The 25,994-nt window shown below is 54.0% G+C and overlaps 1 protein-coding gene across 1 annotated transcript; it reads right to left on the reverse strand.

The window, feature by feature from the left end:
• Window positions 1-465: 465 nt before the first annotated feature.
• SMAD6 (SMAD family member 6) lies at window positions 466-24,916 on the reverse strand. Its single transcript, XM_088534158.1, has 4 exons — window positions 24,076-24,916; window positions 21,979-22,035; window positions 20,532-20,609; window positions 466-1,378 (listed from the first exon to the last, which is right to left on the reverse strand). The coding sequence occupies exons 1-4, from the start codon at window positions 24,749-24,751 to the stop codon at window positions 837-839; spliced, it is 1,353 nt and encodes a 450-aa protein (XP_088390284.1). The 5' UTR covers window positions 24,752-24,916; the 3' UTR covers window positions 466-836.
• Between the last annotated feature and the right edge of the window lie 1,078 nt (window positions 24,917-25,994).

The following is a 25,994-nucleotide window of genomic DNA, read 5'->3' on the forward strand; positions in this document are numbered from 1 at the left end:
CTCGGAATAGACAGACATCCCTCTCCGGGTCGGACTCCAAAGCCTTTGGATGGTGGGGGAAAGTGTCAGGAAAAGAGGAGTGGAGCAAAGCACGGAGCAGCGACAGGCAGAGAGGCTTTTGGCTGGTCATGTTGAAACAAAGGTATGACAGGCCAACCCCATTTGGGTGCTAAAATTACCTAAAATAAAAGCAGCTTTTTAATCATCTGCATGATAATAGCATGGCAAACCATCCCAAACCTAAACCAACAGGGACACAAGACAAATAATCCATAAAATTCCCCAAAGCTGCCTTAAACGACTGTGACATACTCTGCCACCATCCCCCTGACACCAGCTGCCAAGTACTAGTGCTCGGGTTGCTGTCCCCAGGAAATGGCAGCAGACACTGCTCAGCTCACTTACAAACAGGGGGGAAAAAGAGAAAAAAAAAAGAAAAAAAAAAAGACAACTAAACCCCCCCCCAATAATGCGAATACTTTATTATCAATGAGTGACTGGTATTAGCTTTTTGTCTGGGTATTAATAATATTAAAAAAAATACATCAAAATTAGGGCTTTCTCCTATTTTTGCTGTATAATTTTTTTCTTTTTTAAAAAAATCTGTATTGAAAGAATTATATAAGCCAAAGTGCATTTTCTGTTTTTTGTCCATATACACATTGCACCATACATAAATAATTACATTGTAAAAATGACTCCATAATTACAAGTATAATATATATTTTCATATAATATATAAAACTTTATATTAAATCTAGGTAGATGATATTTGGGATAGTCTGTGTCTTTTTTTGTCTTTTTTTTCTTGTTTTCCTTTCGCCGGAGGCAGCCCGTTATCGATTGTTACTGAGTAAAATCTCCAGCCAACAAGGACAGGACGTGATGAACTGTCTCGAGTAGCACGGCCCCCAGCCCTTGGCGAAGCTGATGCGCACGCTGTTGGGGTCGTAGGGCCCGTCCGCGTAGTCCAGGTCCGTGGTGTGCTGCAGGAGGCAGGACTTCTCGTAGTCGAACACTTTGATGGAGTAGCCAGGCATCACCTTGCGCACGATCAAAGTCCTACAGTTGGGGATGTCCAGTGTCGGGGAGTTGACGAAGATGGGGTGCTCGCTGCGGTTGTAGGCCCACACGCCATCCGGCTCTTTGCTCAGTAAAATCCCGTAGCCGATTTTACTTCGAGTCCTTCTCACAGTCTCGCTCCTGTTTTCCAGGTTTAGCTGTCCGAGGCAGAAGCCGTTTCCTTGAGGTAGGTCATAAAATATACTGACAGACTGTTCATACACCGTGTAGAGGCGGCCAACGCGAGTCCGGTGCTCCCAGTAGGCCACGTTGCACCAGTGGCTCCTTTTAACGGCATCTGGTGATGTGCTGGCATCTGCAGGGAAAAGCAGAGACATGGTCAGGGCTGGAGAAAAGGACGTATGGTCAACATGAAAACTCAGCTATTGTCCCCCACCACCTCTAATCACACACAAATGAAACTTCCATTCAAACACTTATGGCAGATGTCACCAAGGAAGTCAACAAAAGCCCAATGACCCCAACTGCTGAGGATCTCCAGTCCTCCTTCGTGCTCGCATGGGGACAATCAGCTCACTGGCCCCACCACAGACCCAGGGACTAGCTGATCCTCATGCCCAAGGTGACCACCTCCGAGCACCAAGGGCACATGGGGCCGTTGTGTGTCACACAGCAGCACCCACGTCACTGCTTCAACGCAAGAAGACACGCGGTCTCAAAGGAAGGGCCAAGCATCACCCTGTCACGCTGTTCACGCTGATGGAGATACGCAGACTTCGTCGTCATAACCTGCAGGATCAGCTACCGGTTCATCAACCCAACAGACATCTGAAGAGCCAGGTGACTTTGCCTGCACCCTGATTTTCAAAGGCAACCACCCACTGAGCTGAAGCAGAAGGGAGGTCCACAAGCCGCTCACACAGAAGAGCTGACAGCTTCTCAGCTATGTACAGTCCTTTGACGGGGACTCAGATATTCCTCTGGGGAACACGCAACCTGAGAAGATGCTTCGTGCCACCTCGGGAGTGTTCTCTGCAAACTGCACACGTTCTCATTAAAACCTCGGATCCTCCTCAAGAACAACAAGGGGCTTTTCTTTCCGGGAATGACGTTCAGGGAGGGATACGGACAGCCAGGAGCCCTTTTCGAGCTCCCTGGTGTATTTTCGATGCCTCGAGATGGAGCACAGGAACTCATAGCTAGGCTGCTTTTGCAGGTGGCATCCACAGCTCTACCAAGCAGGAGAACCCTCCAACTTCAGCATCATCACGTCCCGCTTCTCCTCACCACAAACGCTGCGGGTTTTGTATGTTTTTGTCCCAGAGACTAGAAGGGCTGTGGCCTTTGGGGCAGGCGCTCGCACACCCAACCCAAACGTGTCACGGCCTGACCCCAGCAGGGCTCTGGTGCCCTGTCACATCCTCCGTGGGCAGCTTTCCTGCCACGCAGCCAGGAACGGACCCGGCAGTGCAAGGAAAACGGCAGCTCCATGGCAAACACGGCATGGTCCCTCCATGCCCATAGCATGCTAGCAGCAAGTGCCCTCCTGCCTGCTTGGTAGGAAACCCTTTGCTTTTGCACTGATGCTAACCCGTTTTAGTTTAGTTTTGCACGTTAGCAAAGAGATTTGTCTTCTGCAACTGCAGCTCCTGCACGCACACAAAAATAAAGTGAATTTAAAATCTGTTTCTAACTAGATCACAGCCCGAACAAGACATCCCAGCTCACATCCAGCCACAATTCCTCGTAAGCCCTGAACTGCTGCATCCACCTGGGGTCTGTGCATGCACAAGCAGAGGCTGCTCCAAGTTCACTGCCCAACCTTGGGGAGGAAGCGCAAGTTCCTGTTCAACTAAGAAAATTATTCTAAGGAAGCCCCATCCTGCGCAGTCACATGAGAGCATTTGCTGAGATGCTGCACCCTGAACCCCGTGGGATTTGGGTGCTAAAGCAACAAGTCAACCTCAGCTCACCCAAATCTGACCCATAGCCCTCCTAGAGGGCTGGGGACAGCTCAGGGAGTCCCCTAAACCAAGTTCCTCCCAATGCTACTCACTGCTAGCAACAAAACGAACCAGAAAACGTAAAGATCTGTCTGCCTTTCTTGCTCTCTGACCAATAACCTATATGTTCTCTGTCATCTCTAAGGTATCATCTGCCCCTGCATGACAAGGAGGTAGAGGAGCAACACGGCTTGCCATGACTTCATCCGCAATTGCGGGATGGGTTTGTTGTATCCATGATCTTCCAGCGCTGCCCACTGGGCTCAACTCTTCCCAAAGTCCGTCATGACGCCTTGCGAAGCACCAGTCATGGGAACCCCATGTCTTAGGGGAAGAAGAGAAGAAGACTCAAATTCAATTTTGAGTTAGACTAAATAAGCAGAAGAGTCCCAATAGGACATATTGAGATCTCCACCAAGAACAGAAACTCCAAGGAACCCGGGGACAGAAAGTTTCAGAACCTCTTTACGGGACTTCTGCAGGGTCTGCAGAAACCGTGAACCCAGCTCACGGGATCAACACAAAACCGACCCAAACAAAGTCCTAACTGAACATGCAATGCACATTTTAAACGGGTATTCACCACAATTCATTGCAAATGAATGCCCCCAGAAGAGTAAAATGCAAGCAGGAGAAGAAGGGCATGCCAAGAGGTGCCACCACCAATGATGCCATGCCAATTTCCAGGATCTGGGCTGGTTTTGAATTAAAAAATGACCTATCTGCTGAAAGCAGGGCAGGCTTCTGCCAGGAAGACATGATCAGTCATGGTTGGACACTCCATGAAGGTGACTTCCATGCAATTTATAGATCGGGCATGCTCACAGCAGCCAAGAGCTTCTCTCCACCCCACTCCTGGCTCAGGACATGGACAAAGGATGCTTCAAAAACTCTGAGAAAGCAAACTCCCAAAAAGGGAGCAAAACGCTCCAGAAGACGACAGCTCGGAGGCCGGTGGGGAAAGGGCGATGGGGAATCTGAAGCAGGATGTATTGGGAAGGCCTCCCATGTTGCCACACAGAGCATGAGCTTTGAGATCGCTCACGATGTGACAGCACCGGGTGCCAGCAAAGTTCAAAGTGGTTCATTAAGAAAGAAAAGTGTGTTTTCCCAAACAAAACCCAGCGCAGGCCCAGCCCGCCGATTGATGTTGTATTTAAAAGCAGGCTGGGCACCATGGGCAGATCACAAAAGGCACCAGATGAAAGCAGCTCTGATTCACGCTCGGCATCACCCGCGTGGCTCCGGAGCCTGCTGCTGCATGGGAAACCTTGTTCCGCTCGTGAAATCCCATGACGGAGCCCGCACAACACGGGAAAACAAATCCCTGCCCTGGCAGGGACGTGAACGCACATGTGGGCACCTAGAAAGTCTCAAGCGGCTGCTAACGAGACGAAGGGGGATTTTCAAGAGCATCCCCATGACTTCTTCCAACTTTTCCTGTAGCATCACGGGCAACACAACCTGCTCTGACTGTGCAGCTCAGCCACCTCCTTCATGCAACAGCAAAGAGACCACAGCCTTTCAACTTCATTCCACTATTAGACAGATGCGCACTCTTTTTCCTTATTTTTCTGGCCCTAGGGCAGGACAGAAACGTGCTTATCCTACCGAACACACAAGCTCATGGCTTAGATGCATAAATGGGTCACTATGAACAAGCCACTAAGCACGGTCCAGATACAGCCCAAAGCACATGCACGTACCCCCTCAAATCCCTTAACAGTTCACCAGGGAGCCGTGAGTTGAAATAATCCCCGATTAATGCCCTTAGAAACAAGCTGCAGGGCAAGGAAGAGGTTAAAACTTTGCACAGCAGAAATGGAATTTTTATGGCCCTGCAAAGGAAAAAAAAAATTAATCGTCAATCTGCCCCAGCAAAGCTCACAATCGTTCTCATTAAGCCAATATACTTAAAATACCTCAGCCCTACAAGCTGCAGCTGGAAGGCATCGCTCGGGCCCCCCTGGTCCTCCGCTCCGAGCAGGCATGAGCTGTTTTTCCGAGCTGCAGAGAATCCAACCTGGGCTCTTTTGAGTTAAAATGTCACCACCAACAACTTGTTGTTGTAGTAGTTTAGTAGCCAACTAAAGAAGGAACTTCTCAGCGACACTGGCATCCCGGACACTGGCATCCCTGCTCCAAGCTGCCATTTCCTTATTCTAGGAAAACACCCCCAAACCGCGGAGCGGGTGGATGTGAGGGAAGGACGAGGCGCATTCCCAAGCCTTTGCACTACTTATCCAGGAAAACGGAAGCAAAGACATATCCTAATGCAGTCCCCCACAAGATCTTAGTGGAAACGATCCTGGATCCCGCAGCCGTTGGCTGGCTCCTGATGGATTCCTAGAGGATCCAGCCTGGCCAAACCCCCTGGTTTAAAACCACGGATCTCTTCCAACATCATGGGTGTCACTGCAGGGGAAGGTGGCAGCACCTCCATCCCAGCCCAGCTCCCACCGTTTTCCTTCCACCTGATGCTGTGGGAAAACTGAGGGCCAGTTCGGTTCACTCATCCGGCGGAAAACAAATCCATAGAAAACACATCTGGAAAACCCTTTGCTGCGCAGGTTCCCCTCCTCTTCCTCCTCAGCTCCTCCAGGAGCTGACTGAATGCATAAACCCAGGAGACGATTAACTCAGGAGAACACTTGCGCTGGGTTAATTAATTTAATTAGCTCCGAAAAGGGCCTGATGGGCAGCGGAGCCGATGCGAGGAGCGGGGGGGGACGCCGGTGGAGTCGGCGCGTGGAGAGGACCGGGGGGAAAGGGGGACATTTCCATGGCAGCCTGGGAAACAAAGGGAACGCGGGGCAGGCAATGCCAAGAATTCCAATGGGAACGACCTTCTCGGCAGAATGGAAACCGCTCCGCAAAATCATCGGCTCGTGCTGATTTCTTTTTTCTATGTCCTTCAAATAAAAACACGCATCAGGGGAAACTTGGTCATGGCATCTGCAGGACGTCACTGTCCAGTTTTGGAAACCGACCCTGGGTAAGTCCAACAGCACCTTCAGCTCTGGAATGGGACAAGGAATAGGAGTGAAAAAGCCTTTTTCCCCCCATTTTGTGGAGGAGAACTCTGAAGTTTCCCAGTCCTCCAAACAGGCACATCCTCAATCCCTTTTTATTCCTAGTGCTCGAAAGCAACGCCAAGAATCCGGGAGAAAACACCCAATAAATCACTCGACTGCAGATTTCCCGTTTAGCCCCAGCAAGGTCCAACTCTTCCTTCCCCGCTTTATCCCGTGGCCTGGCACGGCGCCAGCGCTCGTTATTAATTAACGAGGCCGGGGGACGCGCGCCGCGTTCCCGCTCGCTCCAGCCGCTTCCTCCCGGCGCGCTCCCATGTATCAGAGCATCTTGAGGTGCCCGAGGGCTCCCGCAGGACAGCATCCCAATGGGAACGACGGGTTTCTCTCTCCAAATGGCTTCCATGATTACTTTAATGGCAGCAGCTAATTACAAAGCGCTGATGAGCAGGAAGGCGAACGCCGGGTGTCAGCCATGCAATTCCTGATCCCTCCACATCCCGGCACATTGGGAGCGAGCACCAGTGCAGGCCGTAACGCTGACAAATCCACAGAAACGCTCCACGGCCTGGCCAAGGTCTGCAGGAGCATCTTCATCATCATCTCCCACATTCCTAACCATGTCTTTGCACATCCAGGGTGGAGGTGACTCATGCCAATTACCCTCCCGGGCCAAGGACTTGTTTTCATTTCTAAAAACCACAGTTTCTTAAAAAAAATACAAGGAAAATACCAAAATACACACGCACCATCAGTGGGATGCGTCTTGTCCCGCCGCATCATGACGAGTCCGAGCTGCCTCGATACTCCAGCTCCATCACTGGTGTGTGGGAATGGCCGGGATCCGCTCCGAGGCTCTGGGCTGCCGGGGATGCTCCGGCACGGAGCAGCCAGCATGGCTGGTGTGTTCCCCAAAGGAGCGGTCACCGCCGGGAGCAGAGCAAGGATTCGCTCCGGTTCGAACTCCCAAACTCTCCTGGCCTCGTCTTTGGAGGGCAGCACGAATTTCCAAGCTAAAAATCACCTTTTCGGGAAGGGCCTGGCCAGGGCTCCCACTTGTCATTTTGCTGTCCCCGAATTCTCCCCACGAAACACTTCTGTGAACCCACAGTTATAAATGCTGAGAATTAAGGGCTAAAACAAATGATTTTCTCCTGGGGAGGAAAAAAGGAGAAGAGATAGGGCTCTTCATAAATCAAGGGCAGGGAGATGAAGGGAGCACATGAACGCTTCGTTATGGCTAACGAGCTCAAGACCATATGCCCTAAGCAGAGCTGAACACTGAAAGAGAAAGACCAAATTCTCCTTCTCCCCTCAGGGGAAATTGCATTTAGAAACTAAAGCAAGCTGTATTTGGGGGAAATACGCCTGGTTTGGTGCATTAGAAAGGCAGACCGTCAACCAATGACAAGAGCCTTGTTTTTCTTCTTGCTGTTTTAGAATAGGTCACATCTTACATTAGACACACGCGTGCAAAAGAAAACTCTGTACAAAAGCAGAATAACGGGGGAAAATCCCTGCCGGGTATTTTGCGGAGATGCATTAACCAAATGGCTCCAACGAGCACCCTATTTCCTACTTTGCAACCTCCTGCCTCTTCCCGACGGACCAAGGAATGGGACGGATGGACGGCGCATCACTAAACCTCCGTATTTCCGTGGTACAAGCAAACACCGCTATCATCGTTGGACATTCTGCCGAGTTACGGTGCTAGAATCCTTAAATTGTTAAAAATAGGAAAGAAACTGCACAGTTCACATATTTTATAAAGCTGGGTTAAATCAACATCTGCAAAAAATATCCCTGTTAAACGAAATAGCAGGATTTCATTAAGTAAATTGCAAGTTGGCAAAAATTCTGAAAGAAAGGGAAAAAGCCACAGCCAGCCCTGTAATTTAAACCTTATTTTAACTGTGACAGCATGACTGCAAGAGGTTGCATTTCCAAGAGAAAAAATAAAATAAAGCCTAAAAAAATTCCCCACTCTCCCCCCTTCCCCACCTTGGTGCACCACAATGTCTGCAGTAATTGCAACCTGCCCTAGAGCTTCCCTGTCATGGGAAGGAGCGCGGATCCCAGTGGGACCCTTCCTGCACGGAGTCGCTCTCCAGACCAGCCAGGCACGGGGAACACTCCAAACTCACATGTTTGGGCTCCAAACTAGTGAAAAGGTGGTTTTTTTCCCCCATACTTTCCAATGGGGAGCTGGAGCGAAGCGGCATGAAGAGGCAAGTCCCGCGGCAGCCGGGATAGGGCTCAGCGCGGCATCGGAGCGATGCTCCCAGACCCAAGCTTCCCAAAGGAATAAGCGGCAATTAGGTTTTCCCTTCCAAAAAAGCTCCTTGACCCAAGAAAATCACCCAGAGTCCAAAAAAAAAAAAAAAAGGGGGGACCAGTAAAACTGGTTACCTGGCACGTATTTAATCCGTTTACACTGGAAATGGCTGCTTGTTCAACTAAAAACACTGGAAGAAACCGGGAGCGATGTGCAAACTCGGAGCTCAGGAGGGGAATGCAGCAGAAAACGCGGTTATTTGTTTGCAGGGTTTTGGCTTCGTTCTTTTTCCTGGCACTTAGGACTCTGGAGTTATTTTGAAGAGCTGTTTGCTGTACACGGAGCCCAGAAAGGAGCGATCTGATTTCCTCTGCGATCTAAACATCCGCCCGCCGCGCCTCGCACGAGAGAAACGCGCATCCCCGGCAAGAAACCCGACGGAGCAGCCCCTTGGGCTCCGGATCCCGCTGGAGCGAGCGCGGAGCACCGGAACGCGCATCCGTCCCGCGCCGGCCTCCTCCCATCGCCAAACTGGGCACAGCGGGAAGGTGGCTCCACCGAGGATGCCGGTGAAGGGTAAGGAAATCCGAGCGATCTCACTAAGGGTTCAAGTCACACGGTGGGTTATTCCCGGGATAACAGGGTTCTCCCTGGAACTGGACTACGATAGAGCGGGAGGGAGGTGCAAACAGCTCATTTTGCAACGGCGTTTTGCTTCCAAACAGGAGCTTCCCCATGCAGAGCATGGGGATGCACAAGGTTTCCCTGGTCCTGGCGCTCTGCAACACTCATGTGGGTCAAATCCATGTCTGTGCTGCAGAAAGCTGGATCCAAAGGGACTCGGTGCACGAGCAGGGACTGCAGTCAAAGGAGCACAAGGGACCATTCTGCAGCTTGAGGTTCTCCAAGGAAAATCCAGGCACAGCCGCCTCCTATCCCAGCGGAATCCACTACACCTCCCCATTTGCGGAGGGACACCCATCCTGGGTCCCCGTGTCCCACATCCATGTCCCTCATCCCACCCACGTCCCACAGGCCCGAGGACTCCAGGGGCCCCTGCCCAGAGCCCTGGCTCTTCCACCCTTAGGTGACCTACGGGCCAACGCGCAGTCCTGATTTTAAATTTCCTGGCGCTGGAGGCTACAAGCCAGGCCATTAACATTATTTATAGGTTCCTGTGTATGCATTGCCATGTGTTTGTCTGCTTAAAAACAATCAGGTTAAAAAAAAAAAAAAAGAAATTCCTGGAGGTCAGGGAATGAAGGAAAAAAAAAAAAGAAAAAAAAGCTATCAGCGGTGTGAGGGGCCCAAAGGATCAACAGCCCCGTTAGACACGTAGTGGAGACGTGCTTATTGTGTAAATATTTAAGGTACTTTATAAAACTTTTACAATGTGCTTAGAAACCGTAAATCTCCACCTCCGAGCGCGGCGGGGCGGCGAACGCGCCCAGGCACCGCAACAGCACAAACAGCGGCTCTTCCAAGGCTAATGCCTGAAAAACACGGGCCCCAGGGCTGGAACCCTGCGGACGGAGACGGCAGGAGCCCTCGGGAACGCGCCCCATGCCCTGCAACGCATTGAGGATGGAAGCGCTGGGATTTTCCTCCTTGCAGCAAACGCAACACTGGATTTTCTGCGTATTTTGCAAAACTGCAACCGGCCTCTTCTCTTGGCTCGGCAGCTTCATTCTCCCCTGGGAGCGTTACAGGATTTTTCCCCAGGTTGGAAACCAAGCCGTTCCAGAGCCCTGTGGGCACTGCTTGCCCAGTGGGAAATACCCCCTCACTTTGGGCAAAAAGGATGCCGTCCTGATGGACACATCTGCACCAAAGGTGATTTCCTTATGGAAAGCCACACAGCTCTGTGGGATTTGCTCGGATTCCGAGTTTTCCAGCTAGAATTCTTCAAATAAGCGCGCATCTTCCTAATGGGAAGAATGACAGGTTCTGCTCTTTTCCCTGAAACGGCTTCTTTGGTACATTTCAGGTGCAATGAAAGCCATGGCAACAACGGCAGGGAAGGGGGAAGTGGAAGTCCACTCACTTTGCAGACCCGGCTTTGCTTTGCCTATGATGAAGTGCAAGGAAAGTTCGGGGGGGGGGAAAAAAAAAAAAAACTTGGATGAGAGTTCAAACGTTAATGTCTTAAAGATGAAAGCCTGCTCTTCGATTAAATGTTTAAATAAAGTTTTCTCCTACTAAATCATTTAAACATTTTCACATTCCTCGCATTTCTAGAAGCTCTGTTCGCTTTTATTTATTGTTATAACCCAGTGCCCTCCGCCAGCGACCACGGCGATTGGAGGCAACCTCCTTTCCAAAGGGAAAGCTCCTTCAGGACAGTAAAAAGTTTGTTACAAGCTCCGCAAACAGACTCCAAGTGCTGCAACCTGCAGAGTCTCCCACCACCATCACGTTTTCTTCCTTTTTCTGCTCATTTTTTTTTCCCCCTGCAAACAGGCATAGCCAGATTCTGCTCCAAATATCGAAGAAGATCAGAATAACTCAACTGACTCCACTTGAGCCCTATTTGGACAGGCTCCGAGCAGAGCCCGGCCCATGCATGCGATTGCCTTTTTGCATGCAATCGCATACTCGTCGCTGGCCCCTCTGGCTCCAACGCGGCTGCACAATGTGCCCCACGACCATGGGATTCATCTTGCACGCAGCAGCCTCCTAGACTGCCTTCCTGCTTGGAAATCCAGCAGTAAAAGGAAAAAATAACCCCCAAATGCCCCCAGGAGGTGCGAGGCCCTGGGACCACTGGGCGCTGCCGTGCCCGGCTCCACTCGCGTCGCAGCAGCAAACGCTGCTGCTTTTCTTGGCATCGCTCCCTCCACGAGCCCCAAAACCCAAACAGAGCCCAGGACCCCTCCTGCGCCTCCCCCCGGCGCTCGGGAGCCGCCGAGGAAGCGGAGCGGCCGCCCCTTGCATAACGGGGCTGGAAAAACACTCAGGAAGCGCCGGGAAAACGGCTCGCAGGCTCCAAAGGGTTCAGCTTGGCAGGGCGGGCGGTGAGGAGCGCGAGGGATCCGGCCGCGACGCTGATAACACGGACGCTATTTTCGGTCCCTTACGTCATGCCCTCGAACGCTATCGCGCCGCGGAGATAACCCCGCTCGGTGAGCGCCGGTGAGGACTTTGCCATGGGCCACCGTGAGATCGGCTCCGCGGCCGGCGCGATAAATCACCTTTTCCAAAGAGTTTTTCTCCCACCTGTGTCACAGCAAGGCACCCAGAGCTACAATGTTGAGCAATGGGAAAGGAGCCCAGTCGGGCACAGCCGGGAGCGGAGGCCAAGTGTGCCCTGCACACGGATCTGAATCCACAGGCCTCAGAGGTGGGCTGCGAGGTCTGCTACCCAACAGCATCAACACAACCAGAAAAACCACCTGCCCTTCAGTTGCAGCGAAAGCAACATCATCAAGGCAGCTGCAGACCCGCTAGGAGATGCTCCATCACCAAAACCATCAAGATGCTCCACCACATTTGCAGCAGCTGAGCTGGTCCCACATGAGACCAGTGCTGAGATTCATACTCACGATGAATCCATCTCAAAATGCATTTTTAAACACTGGAGCCGCTGCATAAGTTCTTTTATGTGTTCGAAGATCCACCTGATGGTCAGAACCAACCCACTGCTCAGCAGAGATCCACGGCAGACACAGAGGACTTTCTGCACCAGTTCACCCAGGCCGCTGGGCTCTGCAACAAGCCAGCCAGATGCAAAAGCAAACAGGCTTCAGTAGTCTTTTCTTGCCTATGTATTTTAACCAGATCGACTAAAATTTGCAGTGTGCCAGTGTGTGCACGGATGTACCGGGCTGCAGCGAAAAGCCTCCTGCAAGGCAGCACCCGCAGCCTGTCTGCCAGCAGACTGAACACCAACGTGCAAATAAATCAGCACCAAGATGGGCAGGCTCTTGCATTTTTGCTTTAAAAATCACCAAATTACTTCTGGGAGAAAAAGGTTTTCCACAAACCATATGTACAGTCCAGCTATACCTCAAGGGGGTGGCTTCCCAGCACCACAATCGCAGCTGCATTGAAGAGACCAACTATCCCAAGACCCCAAAATTTAAGAATTTAAGAGCATCCTCACGTGGGTGCCGCAGAGCTGGGCACTGACACTGGCCCATCCTTCCCCATGTCCCCTCCGGAGCTGCATTAGCTTCCTATTAGGAATGAGCTCTGGGCATCCAGTTTCCTTGACGGTTTTGAATCCCTCAGCTCGGCTTTTCCTTCCTGCGGGTTTTCACTAAGTCAACAGCGGCCGCTTCCACACGGAGCGGCGAGTCTCCGCGCACGGCCCATCCCGGCATATAAAACACGGAGCGCGAGCCGCCTTTGAAGCGGAGCCCTTCAAAGCCGGGCGCATACCAACTCCAACTCCACCGAGGCTTTTACACAAACAAATTCAGTATGGCAAGAGCAAAACTAATTTGCAAAAATCTTTAATGTTAAAAGTCTCAGATGACCGACCCTTTCAAGCACAGCTGAATTCAATCCAGCTCTAAAAGATCCATATTGATGATTCGACGTGGAAAAGACTATGGGTATTTTAAAATATACGGCCACGATTACCTGCAAATAAAAAACGGCACTAAATTTTCTGGTTTGAAAGCCAAGAAGCGGCGCAGTCCAAGTCCAAAGCCAGCCATGTGCGAGTGACATTTCTTTTCTAAACACACTTTTGCTGACATTTCCCTTGCATGAAAATAGCTCAACAATGGGGGGAAAGGCAACTCACTGCCCGCATAGGATCTTTACCTTACTTTGTACTTGCACAGGAATTTCCTTGATCTCCTCCAGAGTGGAAGTTTCCACCGATCCCCACAGTTTGTGTCACACGTGATTCACTTTATAGAAGCAGAAAATAAAAATAGAATCCCGTGGCATCGCAGAAACTAGTTCGCTCTACTTTAAATAAATAAATAAAAATAAAAGGAGATGGCCATAAATCTTTTGAGAGCAGCCATAAATTAGCCTAAAAGAACACAGATGGGATGTCCTACCGAGCGGGCGCAAACCCGGCTCCCACCGGGAATGACACACCAAACCGCTCGGCTGCCGACGGCAGCGCCGGGAGCCTCCCGGCACGGAGACCCCATGGAGACCCCTCGGTGCGCGCCGGCGCGGTGCCGAGGGGAAGGCAGCCGGGATTTGCACGCAGGGAACATCTCCCTGCGCTTCGCCACGGGCTGCAGCTGCGGGGACTTTTCTCCGTGCTGGCTCTGCTCCGCGTCCGGCTGCCCGGCTCCATGGGCAAGTCCTAAGGCAGGGCAGGCGGCACAAGGCGGCATCCGGCTCCTTGGGGAACGTTTCCCTGTCCCAGAGGTGGCATCGCTGCTTTGAACGGAACCCCCAGGCCCCAACATGCAGCCATGCAGAGCCAACCAGAGCTGTCACCCTTACCCGGCTCCGGCCCCAGCCATAAACCCAGCTCCACAAGAGCCTTATTTGTTTTTTCCTAAGTCCCAAATCACTTCCAGCAGCAGGAGGGTGGAAGGATGCCGCGTGCTGGACCCCGCCGGCCGGCACGCAGCCAGTCTCATAAACGGTTGGCAGGCGGCAGAGCAGCAAACCCGGCTCTCTTGAAATGAGCTTGTTACTACTAATTTTTACTGACTTCCCAGACGATTCATAAAGTTTGGGTCTTGCTTTGCTGTTGTTTGGTTGCGTTTGGGGTTTCTTTTCCCCCCCAGAGATGAGTTGGGTCCTGGGACATCCAAGCCAACCTGGTGCAGCTCTCCCTGGAATGCTGTCTGGCGCGGATACCCGAAGGGCTGCAACGTTTGATTCCCTCTGCAATGCCAACAGGGAGAGGGTGCAGCTTATCTAGTGAGTTCTCAAGGCAATGAAAGCTTAGGCCATTGCTGCCCATGTGCTTTTCTTGCTTGATTGATTTGCGCAGAGATCCTTGCCTGCTTCCTCAATTCCCTCTTGCAAGCGTAACTCAATTCCATCGTTCCCTTTTTGCAAATAAATAAATACAAAAAAATCATCACACTGATGGCAAAGCTGATGTGTTTGTAGTCCCAGATTTGCTTCCTCCATCATTTGTGCATGCATAGCAGGCAGGGATGCACAGGTATCAACCAAGGAAGATTAATCCATGGAGTCCTCCATCCTGGTTCATGGAACACACTCCTCTCTTTACTACGGGCATGACAGCGGTTTGCATCACTGCGTGTGAGCAAGCAAAAGAGCCGGCTGACAGGTTTGAGAGTCTTTAGCGTTTGCTGGCTCCTGGAATGGAAAAATCATAGCAAACTCGACCTTAGTAAACGGAAAGATCTGAAAAATAGCTTTTCTGCTGGCGCGTTCTCCCCCTGCTAATGGAATACATAGATAAAGCCGACACAGTTGCGTCCCAAGCCACGCTGCTGCGAGCTTTCCCAGGCAGTCCCGACGGCTTCTTCTTGGATGTTACTTGGATGTTGTCAGCGTCGAAGGGATTTGGTTCCTTCTGGATTCCCGCTGGTTAACGGCACGTCTTTCACCAAAACCGGAGCCACAACAGCTGGGCTGTGGTGGTGGCGGCAGGAGATGCAGGAGCAGGGACAGCCCTGCCAAGTCTTCCTCCCGAGCCCCTGGGACGCTGCCTGCAGAGGGATCATCCACCCCCTTCCCACGGGAAAAAGGTAGCAGCAAAGGCACGCGCTCCTCAGCTGCAGAGCAAAACCCCCACAAATAAACAGAGCTCCACAGGGCAAGTTTAACCATCAGCAGCTCCAAAGAATAGGCCAAGTTCTTCCCTTTCCCCCCCGCTTCAATCCGCGCTTTTCCCCCTCGTCTCTTGGGGTGTTTTCTTCCTTCCCCTGCTAAATCCCATCTCCAGCCACATCCCTGCACGCCCTCTCGGAGCCGAGCATCCTCCGGAGGCAAAGTGCTGAGTTAGGTCCCGGAGCGCAGGAAAGGAGGTGCCTTTGATGGATACCAACTCTACAGACTTCAATCGCCTCGGCGAGCGCCGCGGATTTAATAAGTTATTTCCGTGGAAAACCTTAGTAAGGCAGCTATGAATCAAGCCTATAAACACCTCCCGCTCATCAAAGTACCACCAAAAACATCTATGACTGTAACTCTGAATACTAGCCTCTCTCTACGGGCTTCTCCGAGGAGCCAAAATTCCTCTTGCAAAACACTCACCACTTTCAAAGGTCATAAATACACTGTGTCCAGTATTCAGCAAATCCATTGGAAAAGCAAAACATGCGCATGGAGCAAAAGCGCAGTTCAAACAAAGCCAGGCCATCAGATACGCACCGCGTAAAACACACAACCGGGGCTACATCAAAAGAGCTTTTACTACCTAGAAAGCTGCATCCAACTCCTAATAGGGTGCAAGGACGTGGTAACGCTTTGGCTAGAGGGTTTAAAGTAATTTACTTTTAAGTAACTCGCTTACTTCCCGGTGTTTCTTTTTCGTTCGCTAAGTGCGATGCCGAGGTGCTCAGAGAAGCGGGGAATGCGATTACCCCGGGATTCAAAGCCAAACATCAAAACTACTCAATGAAGCACAGACAAAAACAGACTTTATCTGGGTGTTGTGCTTACTCCAAGAACTTCCATGCTGAAAACATCCCGGCCGAGTGCTAAAAGCCCTCCTGGTTCCAGATGAGGGAGGAGAGGGTGATGTGCCAGAAAGCAAGCGATGAGCCCCAAAGTCGGCTCCTCTTGTTACCTTGCAGACCAGAGATTTCTGCAGAAGGAAAACTCCTTTCTTGAGCTTTTTCATTTCCAGCTTTCTGCTCTCCCTTGGTAACAAGGTATTGGATGCGCCCTTGCGAAACCCCCAGCCTTGCCGAGCATCCAGCATCGCACAGCGACGTTTCCTTCCCGCATCCCGCCCGGCTCCATCACCGCTCGGCACCAGGGAGCTGCGGGCTCTGCCCAAGCACCACCTGCAAAGCGGCCCTAATCCCCGCAGGATGCGCCCGGCCAAATCCCGATAGGAAAAACCTTCTTCCAGCAGCGCTGCAATGCGCAGCCCGCGTTACGCTAGGCAAGGCACCCCGAGCCTCTGTGCTCGCTGCCAGCCAGGTTGGCTTTTTATTTATTATTTCCTTCTTCTGCAATAGGGGCAGATGCGACTGTCCACGTTTCTCAAGCGCTCACAGCACGAGAGCGGCTTAAAGCACTAGCAGGGGATGTTCCTGCATGTTAAGGAAGGGAAGTCAAGGCTGGGATTAGGCTGGGATTTCAACTCCCATCCCCGCTGTACAATAGGATCCCCAGGCAAGTCTCTCCCTGGCTGCCTATAGGAGGAAAGTGGCAATAAAAGGGAATCCTTCCCCATTTCGTCAGCCAGGATGAACAACCGCCTCGAGAGCGGAGCTGTCCCAACCAAAGACGCTCCTCGGGGCAGGCAGGTGTCTGTGCCCACCTGCAAAAGCTCCCTGCTGCTCCCCAGGCAGGGACACGTCTCTGATTCCCAGTGCAGAAGATCCCTTTGTATTTTAGGCAATGATGAGGTTTGCTTGCCACCAGCACAGAAGACCTTCAGAGTCAAGCATCATTCCAGCACCCACAAGGACCTTCCCAATCTACAGCAAACCCCTGAACAGCCCCTCGCCCTCCCCAAAACTCATTTTGCCTCCCCAAATTCCCAAGTTGGCTCAACTCCGAATTCATTGCAGGACCCAACGGCTTGTATTTCATAACCCAGCAGGGTATGTTTATGAGCAGGTGCCGCTCGCCTTAGAAACCCACGTGCAGCTGCAGAGCCCATGCCGAAATCTGCCCCCGCAGCCTCCCCCGCGCCCCGCCGAGGGGCTGCAGCCTCCAGCATCCCTCAGCACGAGCCCCTGTTCGCTGGGCATCACGGGCAGCCTCCAGCCCCTCCGCGAGCTCCGCATGAGCTCAGGGCCAGCACCATCCATGAACCCAGCCCCAGCAAACCCCTGCAGGCCCCAGAGCAAGTTAAGACCCCAGCTCCAAGCCCCAGCACATCCCTCCTGCAGGAATATGGGCTTCCCATGCCGACCTGCAGCCCGCACGGGCGTTTTGCACCTTGGTTGCAGAGAAAACCCACGCCTGCATTTCCCCCAAAAGGACAAGTCCCAAAAGACCCCACAGACTTTCCCTAACTTCCCTTTTGGGGATGAATTCAGCGATTCATCCATCCGCGTGGCCGGCTCCGATCTCCCGTTACGGCCCACGGGCGCCGCCGTCCCGGGCTGCTCTCTGCAGGCACCGGGCGCGACGCTGCGTTCGAGGGCTGCGCACGGAAAACCTTTCCCAAGGAGCAACAAATTCCTCCCTAAAGTAAATTGGAAAATAGATGCGCTTTATTTCCCCTTGGCAAACCCGAGCTATGGAGGAAAAATGTTTAATATAAAAACATCTGACAAAGCACCTCCAGGACGTATTTTTTTGCATCAAAGAAGTAGCTCTTGGCAGCGCGCGCTCCGCCGACAAGAAAGCGCCCGGGCCAAGCCCTGATTGTTCGCGAGCTCCGAGCGCGCCGCGCCAGCTCCCTGCGAGCTAACTCCGAAAGAAAAGGGAAACCAAAACCAGCGCTGGCCCAAATAAACATCTGTCTGTGATTAAACTGGATGCACAGATACGCTCGGCTCTTGCTTTAAAACAAATTTATGTTTTAAGGACAAGCCGGGGAGAGGGGGACAAGCAAGGGAAGGTCCTGCTTGCTGCAGAGCCCCCGCGGAAAGTGCCTGCCCTGCTCTCGAGCAAAATAGCAGTTTTTGCTTTTAACAGGTAATTTCACAATCTCTCCCCGAATCTGGAAAGGGGAATGTTTGCCCAGTTTCCGCACGTATCCGCCTTACATATTTATAGGCTTTTTTTTTTTTTCCTCCCTAACACAGAAGATCTTCATAACTTTCCTTGTTAGCATAAATCTCTGCAGCCTGTTATTTCTGTAGGGGGGGGTGGGGTGGGAGGGAAAGAGCCATTTGCTTTCTACATGCTTGGAAAGAGGCTGCCTTGAGTTCATCCTAAACACTGCTGGAAGCAGGAAAATTATATATATATACAAATACATATATAAATATATATAAAAACAACAGCAGCCCTCGCTATGCAGCCGTGGCACCACTGCAGTCCCGTGAGTCACCATGTCCCTCCCCAACGCCACCCGCAAGCAGCTCCTCCAGCTCTGGAAAACCCAGTTCCTGCTGAGCCTGGAACCCGGATCCATGCTGGTCCTCTCCATTCCTGCTAGCCCGGAGCTGGCCCGTGCTTTTTGGGGGCCTCCATGCTGGCCTCCATGCACTTGCTGGGCTGCGCCTGGCCAGGGTCTAGCAGGCAGCAAGGGGATTTATGCCAAGATCCCATGGGTTTGGGAACAGTAAGCAGCACCGCACACATTCCTGCAGCATCCCGTGTGGATCCCACCAGCTGCGGGAGCGGGACGGATGGGACATTGGCATGGGACCATGCACATGGCTCCGTGAGCGGCACGGCTGTCCCTCACCTCCCTGGCTGCTGTTTCGACCAAGCAGCTATAAACTTGGGGATCAAGCACATGTCCAGCCCTTTTCCAAGCAATCCCGATCTGTCCCAGACATTGTGTCTTCCTGAAGAATCAGGACCATCCCCAACCCAATCACGTCCACTTCCAAAGGCCCCATCCCACGGGAACATCGCAACCGCACAAATGGGGTCTCCTTGCAGTAGAGGCACCACCAAAGCACCTTGAACTTCCAACATGGAAGAGTTTGGGATATTATCCACCGCCAGCCTAGCTCCCCATGCAGATGCTTGCACCGATACTAACAACCTGCACCAACCGCTAGCTAAAGGCTGTAAGGTCGTAAGGGAAACGTTGCTGAAAAGATGGGACATTTTCTTGTCCATGCTCACTTCCCAAGCAGCACAAAGCACCATCCGTAACTCGCTATTTTCATAGAGAGCTTTTTAACTCACTCAAGCCTTTTCCATATTTTCACAGAAAGACTGCAGTCATGAAAAGGTCTATTTCAAAAAGAGGGGATTTTTTTTCCATTTTTATACATATGACTGAGATAATCTTTTGACTTTGTGAGAAAACTTCCTGTTTAGAAGTTCATCAAGTAAACGAGTACCAGGGAAAGAATGGTTCTCTTTGTTATCCAAAATTGAATTTTGTGGTTTTAGTAGGAAAAGCCTTTTTGATGATCAAAGCTGAAGCAATAAATAGTAGTGGCTTGATGCTAGATCCAAAATGTACTTATTTTTGGAACGGGAGTTGAACGCGCACTTCGTTCCCCTGGTACACACAGGGACAGGCTGGGAAGAGCACATGCTTGATGCATCATCTGCCCAGGCCTACATTTCAAGCAGACCTATTAAAAAAGCTGAAACAGCGAATAACCAAATTAAAATATGGCAGATAGAGCAGAGCCTGAGGTTATTGGGTGTTTTTCCCCCCTCCTTTTAAACTTTCCAGTGATGACAAGTACGGGTTAACTCCAGTGAAACTCTTATCCTCTTTCAGCAATCAGGAGCACTGGGGAAAAATAAATCACGCAGCCCCAGACTCTTATTAAAAGTTGCAGCGCTGGGAGCGACGCGGGGGGAGAGGCGGTGTCCAGTTTCAGCGCAATCGCGGTCACGTTATCGCGTTGCTCAAGGAAAAGTTGAAGTCTCTGCCCTGTTCCAGCAAACCCACCAGATGTGCCATAAAGAGCCCAGCTGCGACCGAAGCTGAGCCATGGCATCCTTCGGAGCCCCAAATTCCAACCTCGGCTGCTGTAATTAACGTCTCTTATCGGCTTCAATCAAAGCCAGAGGCACGGGGAGCATTGGCGACACTGCCGGCTCCAGGAACGTTTGCTGGGAATTGCAAGCGCGCATTCCCGATGGCCCGGCTCCTCTCCAGGGCCGGGAAAGCGAGCAGGAGGCCGCGGTGCCTCAACACCCCTGTAAGACACCGCGCGTTGCCATGTGTTCCAACATCCCAAGGAAACTGCAGGCCTGGGAACGCCAGGAACGGGCTCCTGGATGCGGAGAGGGAAGGTGAGCGCGGAGCGAGCGCTGCTACCCGCGCACGGAGGATAAGCGAGCACAGCGGTACCCACAAAAACCCCATCCCAAAACAGAGCAATGGGGCCGGAGCAGCATCCTCGCCCCAACAGTGCCCCGTTGCCTCCAAGAGCTGCCAATTTCCCTCCTATTTGCCCCAAACCCGCACGGGAGGAGCGCGCGGCCGCCCTCCAGCTCCCCTGCCCGCGGGCGCCGCGAGCGGCTGCCGACCTGAGAAGTCTCCGGGGGTGACGTTGGGCGAGTTGGTGGCCTCTGTTTCAGTGTAAGACAACGTGGAATCGGAGAGATCTGCAAGAAGAACCGAGAAAGGGAGAAGGGCGTTAAGTGGTGCCGCCCCGGCCCCGCGGCCCCGGCGCCAGCCCGGCCAGAAAGCCCGGCTTAACTTTCCACCCCTGCCATGCAAATGAAGAGCTGCAATTGCCCCGACCACAAAAATAACTGCAGCTAAGTTGATCAAACAAGTAGGAACTTGGTGCTTACTGGATAAGGTTACATTAAGCCTCTAAACAATTCATAGTTACTATACTTAATTATCACCATTAAAATTCTTGAAGCTGTTTATTCTTGCTTCCTTCCTTCCTTCCTCTTTGCTGAAGCGAAGGAAACTTTGTTTTAACAAGTTAAGAGTCTTTGTTATTCTGCCTTGCTTACACCCCTCTAATTAAGCGCTCAACTGTTTGCTCACCGATTAACTATTATTTTTCCAATCCAATAAGCCACTGAAGCCAATTTCAGTCTCCGGCTGTTGTTTTAATAAAAATCACGTGTTGCTCCCTATCTCCTCTCCCTGCAGCACAGGCAGTTGCTGAAGGGAATTTCCTCAGAAGGGGGAGGGCAGGAGGGATGCCTGGATTTCCTTTTTTTTTTTTTTTTTCCTCTCCTCTCCTCTCTTCTTTCTCCCTTCCAGGTTTAACAAAAAGGGAATACAAACCTCAAACACGACCAGCAAATTTGTTTTCCAGGGCACTGGGCATGAGCCCTGTGTCACCCAGCACCGGGAGCTGGATGCAGCCTTCCCTGCTCCCCAGCGCTTGCGGATCCGGAGCGCTGGCGGAGGGATGCCCGGGCATTGCCATGGCCAAGCTGCCCCATTTCTACCACGGCATCAGATTCCTTCCTCCCTAGGGCTTTTCTTCCCATTTCCTTGGGTTGGGATATGGGCATCACGAAAGAAGGCAGCTGAGCCATCTCTAGGTGGGAACAGACCCTTAGTAAAACCCTACATTGCACTGGCCGCCTGCTCCAAGAGGCTTCCATAATCCACAGGGAAAAGTGAAAAGCCACTCAGAAATTATACAGGCTTCGTTTTAATAAATGCAATGGGAGTAATGGGCGGTTCTCCTGCAGCACGGAAAGGGAGCCGCAGCTCCCTGTCATCCCGCGCGTTACGCACGCAGACACAACACGGCGTCGCGCAGCCTTTCATTACGCCTTCATTAAAAATAGCGCCTCGCATTATTTTGGAAAATATGCATGTGTCTGCACAGTAATTTGCCATGATAGGCTGACATTCATTCGCTTCTTGAAAGCCATCAGCTGACGCTTGCTCAGAAATAATGAGCGGCCGCAAAGTCCCCGCTTGGCCCAACGCGCCCCGTCGAGGCCTCCTTGGCCTAACCCAAGCCACAAGCGGCGCAGGGAAGGGGGTAACACCTACCCAGTGGCTTTTGCTCGTCGCTGGGAGACAGCCGGGAATAAGGAGGTGGTGGAGACTCTGGAAAAGACAGAGCTTGGCGTTAGTGCTGCAGCGGCTGGTAAGGCAGAGCCCTGCGTTTTCTCTTCTGCGTCGAGGACCCTCCCAAGGTCTCACATCCCAGGCGTGAACAATGACAAAATCCATTTGCAAATAAGCCCAGCCTGCGACTTTTCCAAATCCTGGAGGATTTGGTGCTGGCTGCAGTTCTCCAAAGGGGCTGCCAGGCGGTACCTTCCTCAAGAGCAGGACACGTGTCCCACATAGCCCCATGCTTGGGGACTGCAGTGTCCAGCTGGGCGACACCGCCGCCCTCCACAGCCACTTCCTCAGTTCAACACACTGGGACCTCAGCAACACTGTTTTGGGGGCAGAAACCACGGCTTTGGTCACGCTGCCCGCAGCCCACGGGCCCAAGAAGCAGCCAGGAGCCGCACGGTCCAGCGATGCCCAGCGGCCTCGTCCCTCCTCACCCTGGTCTCCCTTCTGCAAAGCTCCTCGCACACACATTAAGGGTGTCCTTAGAAGTGCATAGCTGAATCAGGACACTTAAATGGCTCTTGCTGTGCTTGTGGGAGTGAGAAGCATGCAAAGAGCTCAGAGCTCCTCAAGAAGGAGCTCCATCACCTCCTGGGACATGTCAGAGGGAGGGATTTTCCCCACCACTAAGTTATTACAGTGATTTTCTTTTTAAGTTATAACTTGCTAAACTTAGAGCTACTGGTTGGGTTGAGCCAGCACCACGTTGAGGAGATGCTCCCCTGACCTCTATGGGAAGCTGGATTTAAATCCAGCGCCACAGTATCAGCTCCAGACGAATGACACTGCCACATGCCCTCCAACTTCCCACACTGACCTGGAAACAAGTTATTTAATATAATAACTGCAGTTCAGTATGGGTTATTTTATTAGAAGCGGCTCTAGCACTTGCAGGGTGGTGGCTTTGCTATGGCCTGTGATCACTTAGTGCTCCTGGGGAAGGAGGCTGCTCATCTCCCAATCTAGAGCAGAACTGGAGCCAGTGCCACCCTGGCACCAAGTCACAACAGGGACGAAAGGGCCACCCTGGTACCTGCCCTGCAACCACAAAAGCTGCAAAAAAAAAAAAAAAGCAAAAAGTCTCTCTCTGCAGGAAAGCAGCTCAAAAACTTCCATGGATGTAGCTGTTCCTAAAATAACCCCCCCGGCTGCAATGGCAAGGAGAAGCGGGAGGGCACGGGCCAGGGAGCGCAGGGCGCGCGCCCAGCATGCAAGTGGCTTTCAAGTAACTGATGCAGAGCGAGGCGGGATTTCGGGTTGCAAAACAAATAAAACCCGAGCCCGTGCCAAGAAGGGGATCGTTAGCAAGGGGGCCGAGATCTGCCAGGATTCCAGTGATTAAATAATGCAAAAATAAAGACAAAAATAAAATTTTAAAAAGCGAGAAGGGAAGCACAGGAGCTCCGGCGCCTTCCACCTCCCTCGGGATCGGGAATGTCCCCCCGGGCCAGGGCTCCCCCCGCAGGGCGGCCGGGCCCTGCGGCTTTAAGAGCGCCCGGGCGCCGATAAGGAGCGAGCCAGGCTGGCGCCAGCGGAGCGAGCGCGCCCGGCCGCGCCGGGGACAGGCGGAGACAGCAAAATACGGCGAAAAGGGGGGTTAAACCCCGCCGCAGCCACCGCACCTCGGGGGGCGCAGCCTCCCCACCTTCACCCCCGTGTGTTTTTTTTTTTTTTTCCCCCCCTCTCTCTCTCCTTTCTGCTGCGGGGGAGGGAAGCAGCCCCTGGACGGCGCCGGGCCAAGCGGGGCCGCCCCGAGGGCGCCCACCCGGCGGCTGGGAGGGGGTTGTCTGAGAACCGCCGCGCTCATTGCACCGATGGCCGCACGGGGGCTACTAGCGAGCGGCGCCAGACGCAGCCCGGGGGGGGCGGGGGAAGATGGAGAGGGGCCCGACCGCGCCGCCCACCCCCCCGGGCCGCGCAACTTGCGCTGCTCCGGTAAAAAAAAAAATAATAATAATAGAAAAAAAACTGCACGAAGCCACGCGAGTGCCCCGCGCGCCCGGCCCCGCCGCCGCTCCTCACCTGGCCCACAGAGCCTGCTGAAGTGGTAGGGGTTGCAGCAGACGGTGGGGCCGTCGGCGACGCCGAAGCTCTGGCACTCGCAGAGGGGCTTGAGCTCGGCCGGGTGCTGCAGGTCGGGCCAGCGGAAGAGCTTGCCCAGGAGCAGGTGCGGCGGCGCGGCCTGGCCGCCCAGGCGCAGCTCGGTGCGCGCCACGAGCACGCAGCCGCCGGGCATCCCCCCGCGCGACTCGACGGCCTCGAGCAGGCTGTCCAGGGAGCGCTCCTTGAGCCGCTTGAGCAGCGAGTACGTGACCGCCTTGAGCTCCTGCTCCAGCAGCAGCAGCCGCGAGCGCGACTCGCGGCCGCGCCGCTCCGCGGAGCCGCCGTCGCCGTCGGAGGCGCCGTCGGGCGCGGGGCCGCCGGGCTCGCGCTCCGTGAAGAGGCAGCAGGTCACGGTGCGCCCGTCGCCCTCCCGCGCCCACCACGGGCCCGGCGCGGCGGGCTCGCCCATGGGCCCCCCGCGCAGCTCGTGGGGCTCCCGCGTCACGGCGCCGATCTCCGGCGGGGGGTTTTTCTCCGGGCTGCTGCCGGGCGCTCCGCGGTCGTGGCTGCTGCTCCCATCGCCGCCTTCGCTGTCCGCAGTGACACGGCTTCTCCAAAGTCGCCGCACAAGCCCTGAGCGTTTGGACCTGAACATACGATACGCGGGAGGCTCGGTGGCGTCGGCCTGGCTCCTCTTCCTCCTCCTCCTCCTCCGCCGCCGCTTTTATCTCATGGCAGCGCCGTGGCGAGCTCCGCGGCGAGCTCCGCCGTGCCCAGGCGCTGCGCAGCCCCGCAGCATGGGGGAGGCGGCGGCGGGGGCATAGACGGCGCCGCGGGGACTGCGCCGACGGCGCGGGGGGCTCGGGCGGCGCCGCGCTACATCTACCGCGGGCGCGCAGCGGGGAGGGGGCTGCGCGCGGAGGGCAGCGCAACGAGGGGCGGCGGGGGCGGAAAGGGAACGGGGGGTTCCCAAGCCCGGCCCGAAACCCCCCGGCTCTTCCGCGGGGAGGGAGAGGCGCCCGGCGCGGCCGCGCTCCTTTGCCACATCCAAGGGAGCTCAGCGGACCCGCCTCAGGCGGCGCGCATCGGGCTGCGCTCCGCGGAGCTTCCCGGGCGGGAGGACCAAAAATAAAGAAAAACAAGATTAAAAAAATAAGGGAAAAAAAATCAGCTTCTCAGCGTGGCGGCTGCAAATTGTAAATATCCAAGGAGGAGCTGCTGCTGCTGCTGCTGCTGCTGCTGCTGCAAATCCGTCATGCGGGAGCCCCGGGCGCCGCGCGCTGCCCCACGCCGCTGCCTCGCGGCGCCCGCGCGCCCGCGCCGCCTTTTGTGTGCGCGGCGCGCGCGCGCGCGGGGCCCCCCGGCGCGCCGCGCCCCCATTGGCCGCCGCCCGTCACGTGCCAGTCTAGACACTTTGGCGGCCCCGCGCCGCGCCGATTGTTGCGCAAACAAGGGCTCGAGTTTCCGAACTCTTAAAGGCGCCGCGCACCCGCCCGCGACGCCCCACGCGCGACGCTCCCTCCACCGCGGTGGGCGCCTCCTCCGCTCGGCTTGCCCACCCCGCCGCTCGTTCCCCCTGCAGCGCTGTCCCCGCACTGCTCTTTTTTTTTTTTTTTTTTTGGAAGGGGACATTTTTGCCGTCCCCACGCAGGACGCCGCCTGCACGGCGCCCCCCGCGCCCCCCACGAAACTGGGTCAGGGCGGCGCGGCGCCGCGCGGGTTAACGGCGCCGCCCGCGGGGCCGCGCGGCGCGGACACTCCCCCCCGCGCGCCGGCGCCGCGTCCCGGGTGGCAAAAGTTCAGGCCCCGCGAGCTCCCATTGGCCCGCGGCCGCGTGACGCGCGCCAGGCGCCACCGCCCATTGGCCCGCCCGCCGCCGAGGGCCACGCCCACCTTCC

This window comes from Tinamus guttatus, unplaced genomic scaffold (assembly GCF_059628265.1).
Source record: "Tinamus guttatus ecotype Peru unplaced genomic scaffold, ASM5962826v1 Tinamus_guttatus_pri_ptg000004l, whole genome shotgun sequence".
NCBI lineage: Eukaryota > Metazoa > Chordata > Aves > Tinamiformes > Tinamidae > Tinamus > Tinamus guttatus.